At 20.8% G+C, this 17,221-nt stretch overlaps 2 protein-coding genes across 3 annotated transcripts; both read left to right on the plus strand.

Moving 5' to 3' along the window:
• Positions 1 to 199: 199 nt before the first annotated feature.
• LOC128962245 (procathepsin L-like) lies at positions 200 to 3,963 on the plus strand. The gene is made up of 11 exons (XM_054308607.1): positions 200 to 447; positions 575 to 678; positions 816 to 959; positions 1,136 to 1,229; positions 1,888 to 1,970; positions 2,536 to 2,584; positions 2,675 to 2,794; positions 2,900 to 2,979; positions 3,093 to 3,247; positions 3,395 to 3,493; positions 3,749 to 3,963. The coding sequence occupies exons 3-11, from the start codon at positions 948 to 950 to the stop codon at positions 3,897 to 3,899; spliced, it is 843 nt and encodes a 280-aa protein (XP_054164582.1). The 5' UTR covers positions 200 to 447; positions 575 to 678; positions 816 to 947; the 3' UTR covers positions 3,900 to 3,963.
• Positions 3,964 to 4,936: 973 nt separating this feature from the next.
• LOC128962241 (uncharacterized) lies at positions 4,937 to 8,199 on the plus strand. Of its 2 annotated transcripts, none has more exons than XM_054308603.1 (8): positions 4,937 to 5,208; positions 5,423 to 5,508; positions 5,576 to 5,719; positions 5,836 to 5,935; positions 6,696 to 6,796; positions 7,334 to 7,458; positions 7,746 to 7,844; positions 8,006 to 8,199. In XM_054308603.1, exons 1-8 carry the CDS (start codon positions 4,983 to 4,985, stop codon positions 8,130 to 8,132), a joined length of 1,008 nt encoding a protein of 335 aa, XP_054164578.1. In that variant the 5' UTR covers positions 4,937 to 4,982; the 3' UTR covers positions 8,133 to 8,199. The 2 variants fall into 2 exon arrangements, with proteins under 2 accessions (XP_054164578.1, XP_054164579.1); XM_054308604.1 differs by having other exon boundaries at positions 7,337 to 7,458.
• The last annotated feature ends 9,022 nt before the right edge of the window (positions 8,200 to 17,221 follow it).

Consider the following 17,221-nt stretch of genomic DNA (forward strand, 5'->3'; position numbering starts at 1 on the left):
GTAAAGACATATAACTTTTTTTTATAAAAATTAATTAATTAAATTATTACTAAATTTTGTAGTCGAATTAATTTATTTAAAAAAATTTAAACAATATATATATATATTATTTTAAGTAAACGCATTTAAAATCAGTAAATCGTGTTAATTAATAAATATTATTTATAATAATAATTTTTAAAAAAACTAATAAGAAAATGAAGTTTTCACTTATTAGTTCAAATCAATTACTAGTATTAGTATTAATAACAATAATACTAATTTTATCGGATTTATCTCATCAAAAACCAAATATTTTTAATAACAAACCACTTAACAATCACTACAAAAATCTGGGCCTAAACCTACCCGGCCGTCATAAACTTGAATTTGGAAAATTTGAAAATTATAGACTTAAACCAACTAAGCTTCTTGGTGGTAGAAATACTAAAAAAAATAATTTTATAGGTATTTAAAAATAATTTTAAAAAAATTACAATAATTATTATTATTATGTCCCATCAATTATATATTAATAATTATTATCTATAATATTAATATATATATATATATATTGATATATATGTTTTTTTAGCACCAAAAAATGATACTGAAATTAAAGCTTTTCTCAACTATGACTTAACTAAACTTGATGTACAAAATTCATCACAAATTATACCGTTTTACAATAATTATAAAGTTTGTATTATTATTATTATTATTATTTTGATTTTGATTATTATGTTAAATATTACAAAAACAAAATTATTTTATTATTATTATTAATATCATTTAAATTAATATTTTTATTTTTGTGGTGTTTGTGTAATTTAAAGACATTGTTCAACAAAACATATAAAACCAAAGAGGAAGAGATAGAAAGGGTCGGTATATTCAAGCAAACGATTGTATCGATTAATAAACACAACGCCGACGACTGTTCCCATTATACACAGGGTATCAATGAAATGTCAGATATGGTTTGTCCTATATATTTATATATTAATTAATTAATTTTGATTTAAATATTTTTAAAAATAATATATGTGGATGATATATGTTATAGATTATCTTAATTTTATGTTAAATTACTTTTTTATTTTATTTTTATTTTTAAATTGTTATCATTATTTTATTTTTTAAAAAAATATCAAAGAAATGGCCAGAAATACAAAAACAAAAATTTGGTTTTAAAAGACCAATTGCAAGAAATAAGACAAAGAAAATAAAATTTGATAAAATGCTTAAATGTATGTATGCTCTCTCTCTCTCTCTCTCTCTCTCTCTCTCTCTCTCTTTCTCTCTTTTTTTCTCTCTTTCTCTCTCTTTCTCTCTCTTTCTCTTTATTTCTCTCTCTTTCTCTCTCTTTCTCTCTCTCTCTTTTTTTTCTCTCTCTTTTTTTTCTCTCTCTTTTTTTCTCTCTCTCTTTCTCTTTCTCTTTCTCTTTCTTTCTCTCTCTCTCTCTCTCTCTCTCTCTCTCTCTCTCTCTATAATGTAAAACATTTTAGACAAAAATTTTATAAGTAATATTCCACTCATTCATTCCCTCTTTCCCTCCCTGAGCCAGCATACCGCCGGTGCCACAGATTATATAGATTTTTAAAAAATATGATCATTGAAAACTAATACTTAAACCAAACTCCTTCCCCTCCCATCCCCCCATTATTTTATTGTTGATTAAAAATAACAAATATTACTAATTTTGTTTAAGATTTATATTATAGTTTATAAAATTATTTATATATTGTATAATACTGTAATCACTTATATCATTTATATTATAACTCGGGTGCTATCAAATTGATTGATTGATTGATTGATTGATTGATTGATTGATTGATTGATTAATTAATTAATTAATTAATTGTTACTATAATAATCATTATATATATATTTTTGTACAATAAGCTTCAAACAGTTATGACGATAATAATATACCACTTGAATGGGATTGGAGAAAGTATGGTATAGTAACACCATCAATAAATCAGGTATCAAAAAATATCTAATTTATAATTATTATACAGTATATTATACTGTATATATATATATATATATAGAGAGAGTGAGAGAGAGAGAGAGAGAGAGAGTGAAAGAGAGAAAGTAAATATATGTATTTAATTTAATATTTATTTGTGACTCATTAATATATTATTTTTTTGACTAATTTAATAAATGTAAACTTGATTTAAACTAATAATAGACATAAAGATATATTTATATATTATTGTAGAAATTTTGACATAAAAAGTTTTTTCATAAAATTATATAAACTATTTATTATAGAATGTAATAGATATTAACTATAATTATATTTACTTCTAACTTATAATATATTTTTATAAGATTAGATGATTTTTAATACTATATTAGAGTATAAATTATAATAGAGAAATATATTATCTAATAAGCAATGTATGATTTATTTCATAATAATAGATTTTAATATATTGACAATAATATTGATAATAAATTTTTCAATAGCATAATTTTATCTATATATTGAATTTTCATATAATTTATTTATTTAATTTTTTTTTGAAAATAAATTTTTAGGGAAATTGTGGTTGTTGTTGGAGTTTTGCATCGGCATCTGTATTGGAAAGTAAATTACATGAAAATAACAAAATTATCAATTAATTTGTTTTAATTTTAATTATTATTATTATTGATAAACCTATCCTATTATTATTAGGTCATCTAATGAAGGTTCAGATTTATGAGGGAAACTTTGATCCAAATAATCAATTGTATTTAAGTCAACAAAATCTGATCGACTGTTCCCGAGAGTACGGAACGGAAGGTTGCGATGGAGGTCTGTATTATAGTTATTATTATTATTATTATTATTATTATTATTATTATTCTGTATAATAATTAATTAATTAATATTTATATTTTAAAAATATATTTTTTTTAGGTAGTAGTAAAGATGCCTTTGAATATGTACAATCAGCTAATCAACTCAATACATACAATGCATATCCATATACTGGAATAGTTAGTTATATTTATATATATATATATATTATTTTAATATGTTATTATTATTTTTATTTATATGAATATATATATATATATATATATATATATAAATCAATTAACACATTCAGCCGAACAACTGCTATTTCAATAGAGGAATCGATGTCGAAATTAGAGAAGTCAATCGTATAACTACCGGAGCCGACGATGAATTAGTGTCAGCTATCTATAAACACGGACCGGTCACTGTTAGTTTTGATGCAAACATAAATTTTATGAATTACAGGTATACTACTACTACTACTACTACTACTACTACTACTACTACTACTACGATTGCTATACTATTATACAGTACTGTATTAACATAAATTAATATTTATTTATTTTTAAAATTATATATTTTAAACAACAATAACAACAAAAAACTAAGATCCGGTATATATGAAGAACCATTATGTGATCCCGAAAATATCAGTCATTATATGGTTGCTGTCGGTTATACGCCCGAGTATTTCATAGTAAAAAACAGGTATATCATTAGTTACTACTATACTATACTATTTATATATATATATATATATATATATATATATATATATATATATATATATATATATATATATATATATATATATATATATATATATATATATTGATATAGATATTGATTTTTAAATAATAGTATAATTAGACACTGATATGATATCAAATAAATTAGTTATTTATTTATTTTTTAATTATTTGATACCCGTTTGACTGGGTGTGTGTGTGTGTGTGGGGACAGTTGGGGCGAAAATTGGGGTGAAGGTGGCTTTATCAGAGTATCCCGATCCAAGTTAAACAACTGCGGTATCAGTGAACAAGACTACTATCCAGTGCTGACCAATGATGTCGGAACCGATCAAATGAGAGACAAACTAAAAGAAATATATTAAATTAAAACCAACTATATATCTGTATATATACAGTACTAACTAGAAAACAAGTATTTTATATACAGTATTAGTATTATTATAATTAACATTATATTTTAACATTAATTTAACATAATTAAAAAAAATTAATAAAACAATGAATGTGTTAAAAATATACAAAAATAACTTTTATATATATATATAAATCGATTAATTGATTAAATTAATAGTTATTATTATTATTATTATTGTAATCGATTGTTAAAATTAATTAAAATTACAGAAACCATACGTTTATAGAAAAATAATAAAATATATAATAATTTGCTAATTAATTTGTATTAATTTATTAATTGTATTTTGTAAAATTTAATTTAACCGTTTTTGAGTTTAACAGTTGAATCACAATTTTTTTCTGTGTGTGGTTAGATAATTGTTTAACTAAATAATTGGTTTAACGCCCCATCCCCTCCCCTGTCTATGGGTTAACAATTGTCCTAATGCTGAACCAAAAACTATTGATATCCACTAACAAATAAAATAAATTAATATAATTTTTTTTTCAATATATAAATATTACTTAATTAATTACTTATAGTATAGTATGATTTATTTTATTTTTTTTAATTTTTGTATATTAAGTGTATGTATTTTAATTATTCAATTAGAAATTTTTTTTAAAAAAATTGATTTCAAAAAAACAAGCAAATACTTGTTAAGTAATACAAGTTTTAACTTTTTTTTTAAATATTAAATAACATTTTTATTCAACAAAAATCAATTACAAATACAACATATGGTTTTAAGTATTAGAAATCATGAAAATAAAATTGACGTAAAAATATATATGTCTATAATATACTGTTAATTACTAAAATAACTTTTTTTTATATATATAATAAATTAACTTGAATTATTGCTAAATATTATAGTCCTATTAATAAATTTACTTTAATTTTTTTTTATATTTACTATTAATTATACAGTAAATAATGTTAATTAATTAATATCTTTATTTTATTTTTTTTAAAAACTAATAAGAAAATGAAATTTTCTAGTATTAGTTTAAATCAATTATTAGTATTAATAATACTAATAATACTAATGCTATCGGATTTATCTCATCAGAAATCAGATAATAATAATAATAATAATAGTTTGACTAACAATTTGATTGAACTGTCAATGATTGTCGACCAAACAAATCAATCAAATTTATCAAACAAACCAATCAACTATCATAACCAAAATCAGACCCATAAACGACCCGGCTGTCAATTAAATAGGACTATTAATGGTAGAAATATAGATAATAATAATAATAATAAAAGTAAGTAAATATAATTATATACAATAATAATAAAAGTAAAAAAAAGTAAAGTAATTAATTATACAATAAAATATATTGATATATATACTTAGTATATCTATATATTTAAATTATTATTAGTAGTAGTAGTAAACAATTATGTGTAACATAAATTATATTAATAATTATTAATATTATTTTTTATTTATTTATTTATATATGTTTTTTAAAAAAGATAATAATCCTGTTATCGACTATGATTTAACTAAACTTGATATACAAAATTTAACGCATATTATAACGTTTTACAATGATTATAAAGTTTGTATTATTATTATTATTATTATTTAAATTGATATCTAATTATTATTTTTTTTGTAATTTAAAGACATTGTTCAACAAATCATATAAAACCAAACAGGAAGAGGAAGAAAGGGTCGGTCTATTCAAGGAAACAATTGTATCGATTAATAAACACAATTCCGACGACTGTTCCCATTATATACAGGGTATCAATGATATGTCAGATATGGTTAGTCCTATACATATACATATAAATACTGTATATATATTTAACTTAATCTGAACTACATTTAAAATAAACTCTGGATTAATATGTTATTGATTTGATTTTTAAAATCATTAAAGAAATGGTCAGAAATACAAAAGAAAAAACTCGGTTTAAAAAGAGATAATCAAAATACAAGAAATAATACAAAGAAAAGAAAACGCGAAAAAATGCTTAAATGTATGTTTAGTCTCTCTCTCTTTCTATCTCTCTTTCTCTCTATCTATTTATCTCTCTCTCTCTCTCTCTCTCTCTCTCTCTCTCTCTATCTATCTATCTATCTCTCTCTCTCTCTMTCTATCTATCTATCTATCTATCTATCTATCTCTATATCTATTTATCTCTCTCTATCTTTCCTCTCTCTCTCTATCAATTTATCTCTCTCTCATCTCTTTCTATCTATCTATCTATCTATCTATCTATCTATCTATCTATCTATCTATCTATCTATCTATCTATCTATCTATCTATCTATCTATCTATCTATCTCTCTCTATCTATTTATCTCTCTCTMTCTTTCTCTCTCTMTCTATCTATCTATTTATCTCTCTCTATCTTTCCTCTCTCTCTATCTATCTATCTATCTATCTATCTATCTATCTATCTATCTATCTATCTATCTATCTATCTATCTATCTATCTATCTATCTATCTATCTATCTATCTATCTATCTATCTATCTATCTATCTATCTATCTATCTATCTATCTATCTATCTATCTATCTATCTATTATCTATCTATTTATATCATCTCTCTCTCTCTCTCTCTCTCTCTCTCTCTCTTAAATATATATATAAAACATTGTAGACAAATTTTTGTAATATTTATATATATTTATATATTTATAGTATGCTAGTATACTATTACTTATAACTCGGGTAAATATAAAATTGATTAATTAATTGTTATTATATAATCATTTTGTTTTGTACAATAAGCTTCACCCGTTGGTGTTGACAATACTACTACTACTACTACTACTATACCGCTTGAATTTGATTGGAGAAAGTATGGTACGGTAACACCAACAAAAAATCAGGTATTATTTTAATATCTAATTTATTAATTATAATTTATAATTATTAAATATATATATATATATTAGTTAATACAGTTAATTTAATGAATTTAAACTAATTAACTATCAGATAATAGTAGACATAGAGATAAAAAAATATATAATTATTTTACAATTTTCATACAAAAATACAAACAAATAAAAATAAATTCAAAATCTAATTAAATAATTAATTAATTCAACCAATCTATAAGGCAATCCTTATTTGTTATAGATTTTAATAGATATTATATATAAATAACATTTATTTCAAACATTTTAAGTAGAAAAATGTATTTTATTTAATATCTACTTAAATTTTATTATATAACAAATAAAAATTATATATATATATATATATATGATTTATTCTATAATAATAATAATGAATTAGTTATAAAATTTGATATATTGATTGATTTATAAATAAATACCTAGAACAATTAAATTATATAAATGACTATTACTATTATAGTTTTTTTTGTTTGTTGAGATACCAAATTAAATTGACACTTTCAGCAGATTARCTGCCAGTTTAATAGACAAAAAACTACCGGAGCCGACGATGAATTGGCGTCAGCTATCTATACATACGGACCGGTCATTGTTAGCTTTGATGTAACCGAAAATTTTGCAAATTACAAGTATATTATTATTATTATTATTATTATTATTATTATTATTATTATTATTATTATTATTATTATTACTACTACTACTACTACTACTACTACTACTACCACTACTACCACTACTACCACTACTACCACTACTACCACTACTACCACTACTACCACTACTACTATCACCACCACCACTACTACTACTACTACTACTACTATACATAAATTTAGCACTGTATTAACATAAATTTATATATTTAAATATATGTATATATATATATTATTTTAAAACTCAACTACAAATTAAGATCCGGTATTTTTGAAGAACCATTAAGTGATGCCAATAATAGTGGTCATTATATGGTTGCCGTCGGTTATACGCCCGAGTGTTTCATACTAAAAAACAGGTATATCATAGTTACAACTATATTACATTTATTTAGTATATACTGTATGTAGTTTATATATATATATATATATATATATATGATAGTATAATTAGTTAATTAAAATAAAATGTTATTTATTTTTTTTAATTTGATACCCGATTGGCTGGGATGGGTGACAGTTGGGGCAACAATTGGGGTGAGGATGGCTTTGCCAGAGTGTCCCGGTCTATGAGTAACAGCTGTGGTATTGGTGAACATGACTACTACTATCCAGTGCTGACCAATGTGTCGGAACCGATCAAATGAAATACAAACTAATAAAAAATAAAATAAATTAAATTAAATTAAATTAACTATATCTGTATATACAGTACTAATTAGATTGTAATGTATTTTATATTTTATTTAAGTTAATTTTAGTCAAATATAGTTAATATTATCAATTCTAGACAATATTACAAACTAAATCATAAATATATATAATATTAGATTTGTAGTCAATTAAGATATTTAGTTAAAAAATATAAAGTATTTAATTATTTTTTTTAAATAAATTTATAAATTAAATCTCAAAACTAATATATTTGGGAGGGGGAGGAGTGAAAATAGCTTTTTATAAGGTTGTCCCGGTTTAAGGTTAATAACTGTGCTTTTTATCCAGTGTAATACTACTACCACCATTACTACCACTACCACTACCACTACAGTAGTTTATTAGTTGTTATTAGTAGTATTACCTCATTAAGTCCCGAACCGATAACGTAATAGACAAACTAAATTGAAATTAAATAATAAAACTAAAAATTTACTTTATATATGTATATGTATTATATTAGTTAAATTTATATAAACTCTACTAGATAATTTTTTTAATAATTAATTTCTAAAGTTTCTACGTGTCTGTGTGTGTGTTTTTTGGATATAAACACACAACAAATAGTTTACATGTATTTTATAAACTAATTTTGTTTATAATATCAATTAAGAAAATATGACAAATTTTTGCAGTTTACCTTAATAAAAAATCTTTGTAAAATCTAAAAATGTAAAAATTTAATAAACTAATTGACTTGTTAAAAATAAACAAAAATAAACTTTTTATTTGAAATCAATTGATTAAAATTATTTTAATTTATTATTATTATTATTATTATTATTGTAGTTAATTGCTAAAATTAATTTTTTAAAAATGCAGAATCTATTATATAATAATAATAATAATTTGTTAATTAAATTTTATTAATTTATTGTGTTTTTATAAATTTGATTAAACCATTTTTTTTTTGTTAGATAGTGGTCTACATAATTTGTTTAACTTGTATTACATGTATTTATTTTAATAATTGTTTAGAAATCAAAATTTTATAGTTATAATAAAAAATAGTTATTATTTAACAACAACAAAAAATACAACATATGGTTCAACTATTTTTAAAAAACAAAATTGACGTAAAAAATATATACTAAAATAACTTTTTTAATTAAATTATTGCTAAATTTGTAGTCCTATTAATAAATTTGACAATTTTTTTTAAATATCTAATTAAATATTTAAGTAAAACACACTTAAAATCATCAAAACATTTACTTTTAGTCAACTAATAATTATACAGTAAATCGTATTAATTAATTATTGATAATATTTTTTTAAAAATAGTAATAATAAGAAAATGAAACTTTTTAGTGTAAATCAATTATTAGTATTAATAATAATAATAATAATAATAATAATAATAATGTTATCGGATTTATCTCATCAGAAACCAAATATTTTTAATAATAATAATAGTTTGCCTAACAATTTGTTTTTAAGATCAAAACCAATTAACTATCGAAATCTGGCCCTAAACCTACCCGGCCGTCAAAAACTTGAATTTGATAAATTTCAAAATATTAAACTAAAATCAATTAAGACTATTGATGCTAGAAATACTAAAAAAAATAATTTTATAGGTATTTAAAAATAATATAAATTTACAACTATTATTATTATTAATAATCGCATCAATTATATTAATAATTATTAATATTATTATTTTTTAAAATTTATTTATTTATTTATATGTTTTTCTTTTATAAAAAAAATAGTTAAAAATAATAATACTGTTATCGACTATGATTTAACTAAACTTGATTTACACAATTCAACACAAATTAATGCGTTTTACAATAATTATAAAGTTTGTATTATTATTATTATTATGTTAAATATTATAAAACAAATCTATTATTAATATTTAAATTTTTTGTTTGTTTGTGTAATTTAAAGACATTGTTCAACAAAACATATAAAACCAAAGAGGAAGAGGAAGAAAGGGTCGGTCTATTCAAGCAAACAATTGTTGCGATTAATAAACACAACGCCGACGACTGTTCCCATTATATACAGGGTATCAATGATATGTCAGATATGGTTAGTCCTATATATTTATATATAAATTAATTAATTTTGATTTACATAACTTTATTTGAATTTTATTTGAAACTACCTTTTATTTTATTTATTTTTCAACAACAAAAAAATTGTTATCATTATTTAAAAAATAAAATCATCAAAGAAATGGTCAGAAATACAAAAACAAAAATTCGGTTTTAAAAAAGCAAACAAAAATACAAGAAATAATACAAACAAAAGTAAACCCGAAAAAATGCCTCAAAGTATGTATACTATCTCTCTCTCTCTCTCTCTCTCTCTCTCTCTCTCTCTCTCTCTCTCTCTCTCTCTCTCTCTCTCTCTCCCTCTCTGAGCCTATATACCGGTGCCACTGATTATTCAGAATTTTTTTTAAAAAAAATTAATTACTAAAACTTAAACTAAAAAAACAATTATGTTGTCTCCTGCTTAAAACTTTTTTTTTATTAATTAAAAAATAACAAATATTACTAATTTTGTCTCTGATTTAAATAAATAAATATATACTGTATATATATCAGTGATCAAAATTAAGTGTTATCATGATAACTTTGTGATACATATATAACATAACTAATTTAACAAATATTTAATAGTAATTTTCATAATTTATAACAAACAATGAGTAAGTTAAACAAACACTTACTCATTTAATATGTACTAGTTTATTTGTACAATTTTGTTTTATAAAGTTTAATTTTGATCACTGATATATATTGTATACTAACATACTATCAATTATCAGATGATTTATTTAATGTTATTATAATAATCATATTGTATTTGTACAATAAGTTTCAACCGTAATGATAAAAGTATGTATTTATACATAAGGTTATAGTTATTAGTTATATTACATATATCGGGTATATTGATATTTGTCACTATTTTGTTTGTTTGTTTGTTTTATTAATATATTATTATTATTATTATCATTATTATTATTAACAGTAACATTATATTCCGTCGATACTACTAATAATATACCGTTTGAATGGGATTGGAGAAAGTTTGGTATAATAACACCAACAAAAAATCAGGTATTTTTTTAAATATCTAAATGTAAATTATAATTTATAATCATCTGTATATTACAATTAACTATATATATATATATATATATATATATATATATATAKATATAGAGATAAAAATTTATATTATATATATATATTAATGTAAAATTTTTATACACAAACAAATAGTTTTTTTTCATAATTAATTAATTTAGACAATTTATAAGTTAATTGTTATAGAATTTAATATATTGACTTATTTATAAATAAATAGCTAGCTTAATTTTTATTAAGTTTAATTTTAATAAATTTACTGTCCATCTAAGTACAGTAATATTTAGACATATATTTTTAAAATCCTAAAACACTTTATTGGACTTAATAATAAATATTTTTTATATGATAGATTTTTTTGTTGTTGAGATAAAATAGCATCCCTGAGCTAACATACCCGGTGCCATAGTTCATCAATAGAAAAATTGTTATCTAGATCAATTGTTTACCAAAAAATAAAACACCCTGTTCACTTTTTTTGTCCCAGATTTTTAAATGTTTTATTTAAAAAATAAATTTTTAGGGAGAGTGTGGTTCGTGTTGGAGTTTTGCATCGGCATCTGTATTGGAAAGTAAATAATAATAATAATAATAATAATAATAATAATAACAAAATTATCAATTAATTTATTTTAATAACTATTACAATATGTATGTATTATTAATATTGTTGAAAAACATATACTATTATTAGGTCATCTAATGAAGGTTCAGATTTCTGAGGATAAGTTTGATCCGTCAAATCAATTGATATTAAGTCAACAAAATCTGATCGACTGTTCCCGTGAATACGGAACGGAAGGTTGCAATGGAGGTCTGTATTATAGTTATTATTATTATTATTAGTATTATGTATAATAATTAATTATATTATTATTATATAATAATAACTATTAAAATAATTAATTAATTATATTTAATTAATATTTATTAGGTAGTAGTAAAGATGCCTTTGAATATGTACAATCAGTTAATCAACTCAATACATACGATACATATCCATATACTGGAATAGTTAGTTATATTTATATATATGTTTTTTTTTGAATATATTATTAATAATTAAGTGCATTTGTATACTAATTATTAGTATTAGTATTATTTATATGAATATATAATTAATTTAATTTAATTAACACATTCAGCCGGTCAACTGCCAGTTTAATAAAGAAATGCCAATCAATGTCGACATTAAAGAAGTCAATCGTATAACTACCGGAGCCGACGATGAATTAGTATCAGCTATCTATACGTACGGACCGGTCACTGTTAGCTTTCATATAACTCAAGATTTTATAAATTACAAGTATTACTATTATTATTATTATTATTATTGGGTTTGGGTTAGCACTATACTAGATGCTGTCAATAATTAACTTTATATAATAAATTATAAATAATTTTTGTTAACATTATATATAATATAGAAAGTATATATATATATATATATATATATGAGTATCTGATTAATTGGATAGTGGGGGCGGAAATTTAAAAAAAATAAATTAGTTTATTAGTTATTATTTTTATGAACTATTGCTATACTATATAAATTTGTTTTTGTCACTCCGTTTATATTTAATACATTGTATATTAACATAATTTTTCTTTATTTATATACTATATTACATTATTACACTATATTATAGTATATATATATATTTAATTATTTATTATTTCAAACACAACAACAAACTAAGATCCGGTATATTTGAAGAACCATTATGTGATGCCAATAGTATCAGTCATTATATGGTTGCTGTCGGTTATACGCCCGAGTATTTCATAATAAAAAACAGGTATATCATAGTTATTATATATATATATATATATATTATTCAACTTCATATATATATATATTTACTGCATATATATAGCTTTTAAAATAATAATATAATTAGATAATTACAATGAATGAATTATTTATTTATTTATATTATTTTTTTTCGTTTACCCGGTTGACTGGGTGCTGGTGGGGGACAGTTGGGGCGCATATTGGGGTGAGGATGGCTTTGCCCGAGTGTCCCGATCTAAGTTAAACAACTGCGGTATCAGTGAACAAGACTACTATCCAGTGCTGACCAGTGATGTCGGAACCGATCAAATGAAAGACAAACTAAAAGAAATAAATTTAAATTAAAACCAACTATATATCTGTATATATATACAGTACTGACTAGAAAACAAATATTTTATATACAGTATTAGTATTATTATTATATTTAATATATATATATATAAATATATATTTAATCTATATAAATGTATAATAAATATATAGTACTGTACTTTATATTTTATTTAAGTTTATTATTATTATATTTTTTCTATAAATTCGATTTTTATCAAATATTTTATTTATTTTGGTAATAACAATAACTTAGTTAACATAGATTTTTTCCAAACAAACAAAAAAATAATATTGTATTAATAATATATAATTAATCTAAAATTTAATAACTTTTAAATATATTTAAACATATAAAAAGTTCAATTTTCTCTTAAATAAATATAAATTTAATATAAATTAATATAAATTAAATATAAATATTATAAAGTTTGAAAAATATTAAAATATAATTATATAAAAAAATTATGCAAAAAATTTGAGTTTTTAACTTTTAAAATTGAAATAAAATATATATTCTTTTTTTAAAATTAACTATATATATAAATAAATTAATATTATTATTATTATTATTAATCATATCAATTATATTAATAATTATTAATATTATTATTTTTTTTATTTTTATATATATATATTCTTAATAATAAAGAAATTAAAAATAATAATACTGTTATCGACTATGATTTAAGTAAACTTGATATAAATAATTCAACACAAATTATAACGTTTTACAATGATTATAAAGTTAGTATTATTATTATTATTATGCTAAATATTATAAAACAAATCAATTATTATTAGTAATATTTATTTAAATTTTTTGTTTGTTTGTGTAATTTAAAGACATTGTTCAACAAAACATATAAAACCAAAGAGGAAGAGATAGAAAGGGTCGGTCTATTCAAGGAAACGATTGTATCGTTTAATAAACACAACGCCGACGAGTGTTCCCATTATATACAGGGTATCAATGAAATGTCAGATATGGTTAGTCTTATATATTTATAATAAATTAATTAATTTTGATTTACATATTTTATTTATAAAATAAAATAACTATGGATTAATATGTTATAATAGATTATACTTTTTATTTTATTATTTTTTTTTTAAATTGTTATCATTATTCAAAATAAATCATCAAAGAAATGGTCAGAAATAGAAAAACAAAAATTCGGTTATAAAAAACCAAACGAAAATAATTCAAGAAATAATACAAACAAAAGTAAAAGCGAAAAAATGCCTAAAAGTATGTATATTCTCTCTCTCTCTCTCTCTCTCTCTCTCTCTCTCTCTCTCTCTCTCCCTCTTTCTCTCTCTCTCACTCCCTGAGCCTGTATACCGGTGTCGCAGATTGTTGAGATTTTTTTTTTATAAATAATAATATTACATTAATAACTAAAACTTAAATTAAAAAAAACCATTATATTGTCTACTGCTAATAAATATTACTAATTTTGTCTCTGATTTTAATAAATTTATATATTATATATGTATACATATTGTATATTAGCATACTATTAATTATCATATTTGAAATTTATTTATTGTTATTATAATAAATCATTGTATTTGTAGTACAAATTGTAAAAATGTAAAACAAATTTTGTACAATAAGTTTCATCCGCACAATGATAAAAGTTGTTTATTTATAAGTGATGTTATAGTTATTAACAGCTATATTACATACTCTGAGCATCGGATATATTGATATTTGTATTATATATTATTATTATTATTATTAATGTAATAATTATTTATTATTATTATTAATAATATTATTATTATATTATTACTATTACAGTAACATTATATTCTGACGATACTACTAATAATATACCGATTGAATGGGATTGGAGAAAGTATGGTATAGTAATCTTACCAATAAATCAGGTATTTTTTTTAAATATCTAATTGTAAAATTGATATAATTTATAATCATTATATCATTACGATATTACAATTAACTAAATATATATATATATATATAATAGTAAGCATAGATAAAATTTATCTTTTATATATTTATATAGTAATGTAAAAGTTTTTATAATACAAACAAGCAAATAGTTTTTTTTTATATAATCTAATTAATTCAGACAATCTATAAGTTATAGAAATTTAATAGATATTAGATATAAATACCATCTTTTAATATTAGGTACTCTTAATAGACAATTGTATTGATATATAATATAAATAATAATATAATAAAATATTATATAAATTATAATAGAAAAAGATATTTTATTTAATATTTAATTAAATTCTATAACTTTTTTTAATTAATTGTATGATTTATTCTATTATACTATTAATAGTTATTTTAGTTATAAATTTTAATATATTGACTTATTTATAAATAAATACCTATCTTAATTTTTTCTTAAGTTTTAAATTTTAATAAATTTACTGTTCATGTAAATACAGTAGTATTCAATTATATATTTAAATGCTAAAAAAACACTTTATTGGACTTTTTAAATATGATTTTTGTTTTTTGAGATAAAATAGCATCCCTGATACCAGGTGCCAAAGTTCATCAAAAATAAAAATTTAATCTGCCATTTCCCCCCCCCCAATTTTTAAATGTTTTATTTTTTAAAAATAAAACTAAATTTTTAGGAAGACTGTGGTTCGTGTTGGTGTTTTGCATCGGCCTCTGTATTGGAAAGTAAATAACAATAATAATAATAATAATAACAAATTTATCAATTAATTTATTTTAATTACTATTTTTATTATTATTATTATTATTGATATATATATTATATCCTTATATTATTAGGTCATCTAATGAAGGTTCAGATTTCTGAGGATAAGTTTGATCCGTCAAATCAATTGATATTAAGTCAACAGAATCTGATCGACTGTACTCGTAGTTACTGAACGGATGGTTGCAATCGAGGTCTGTATTATAGTTATTATACATTATTATTATTATTATTATTCTGTATAATAATTTATTATATTATTATTATTATTATATAATAATAACAATTAACTTAATTAATTATTTATTTTTATTTTTTTTTTAAATTTAGGTTCCAGTAGAGATGTTTTTGAATTTTTAAAATCAGTTAAAGAAATAAATACTTACAGTTCATATCCCTACACCACTGGAATAGTGTTGTATTGTTAACTTAGTTTTTTCCATATATAATATTCCATAATAATATATAATTAATCTAAAATTTAATAACTTTTAAACATATAAAAACCTATTAAAAGTTTAATTTTCTATAAATTTATTATAGTTTATTTTTATTTTATTTTATTTTATTTTTTAAAATAACGAATAATGTGTATTGTGTTTAAATTATATTGATTAAAATAAATTATTTTTGATGATAATAATGATAATAATAATAATAATATTCAAAAAAAACTTGAAAAGTTTTGTTTTCTGAAATCTATAATGGCTTTTTATATGTGTGTGTGTGTGTGTCTGTGTGTAGCATTTCATTTTGCGAATTTTGAAATTCTGACTTCAGATTCGGTTAGAGGACTACTAATAATGTATTGAAAAGTTTCATCAAAATTTTGATATCTCTTCGGGAACATAAAGAAAATGGCGGCCAAAATAAAAAAAATAGGTAAAAAGTTTAGAATTGCATAGAGAATAAAAAATAAGATATAATAAATCAAAATTATTTTTTTTATTTTTAAAAAAATGGCGGCAAAAGTATAAGAAAATTTTAATTTTTTTTAATTATAGATTTGAATAAAGCATCAAAAACAAGAATAAAAAATATGCATTAATATTTTGATATCTACGGGA

This window comes from Oppia nitens, unplaced genomic scaffold, assembly GCF_028296485.1.
Source record: "Oppia nitens isolate AA-2021 unplaced genomic scaffold, nextdenovo-longstitch-racon4-pilon3 scaffold6_pilon_pilon_pilon, whole genome shotgun sequence".
Lineage (NCBI taxonomy): Eukaryota > Metazoa > Arthropoda > Arachnida > Sarcoptiformes > Oppiidae > Oppia > Oppia nitens.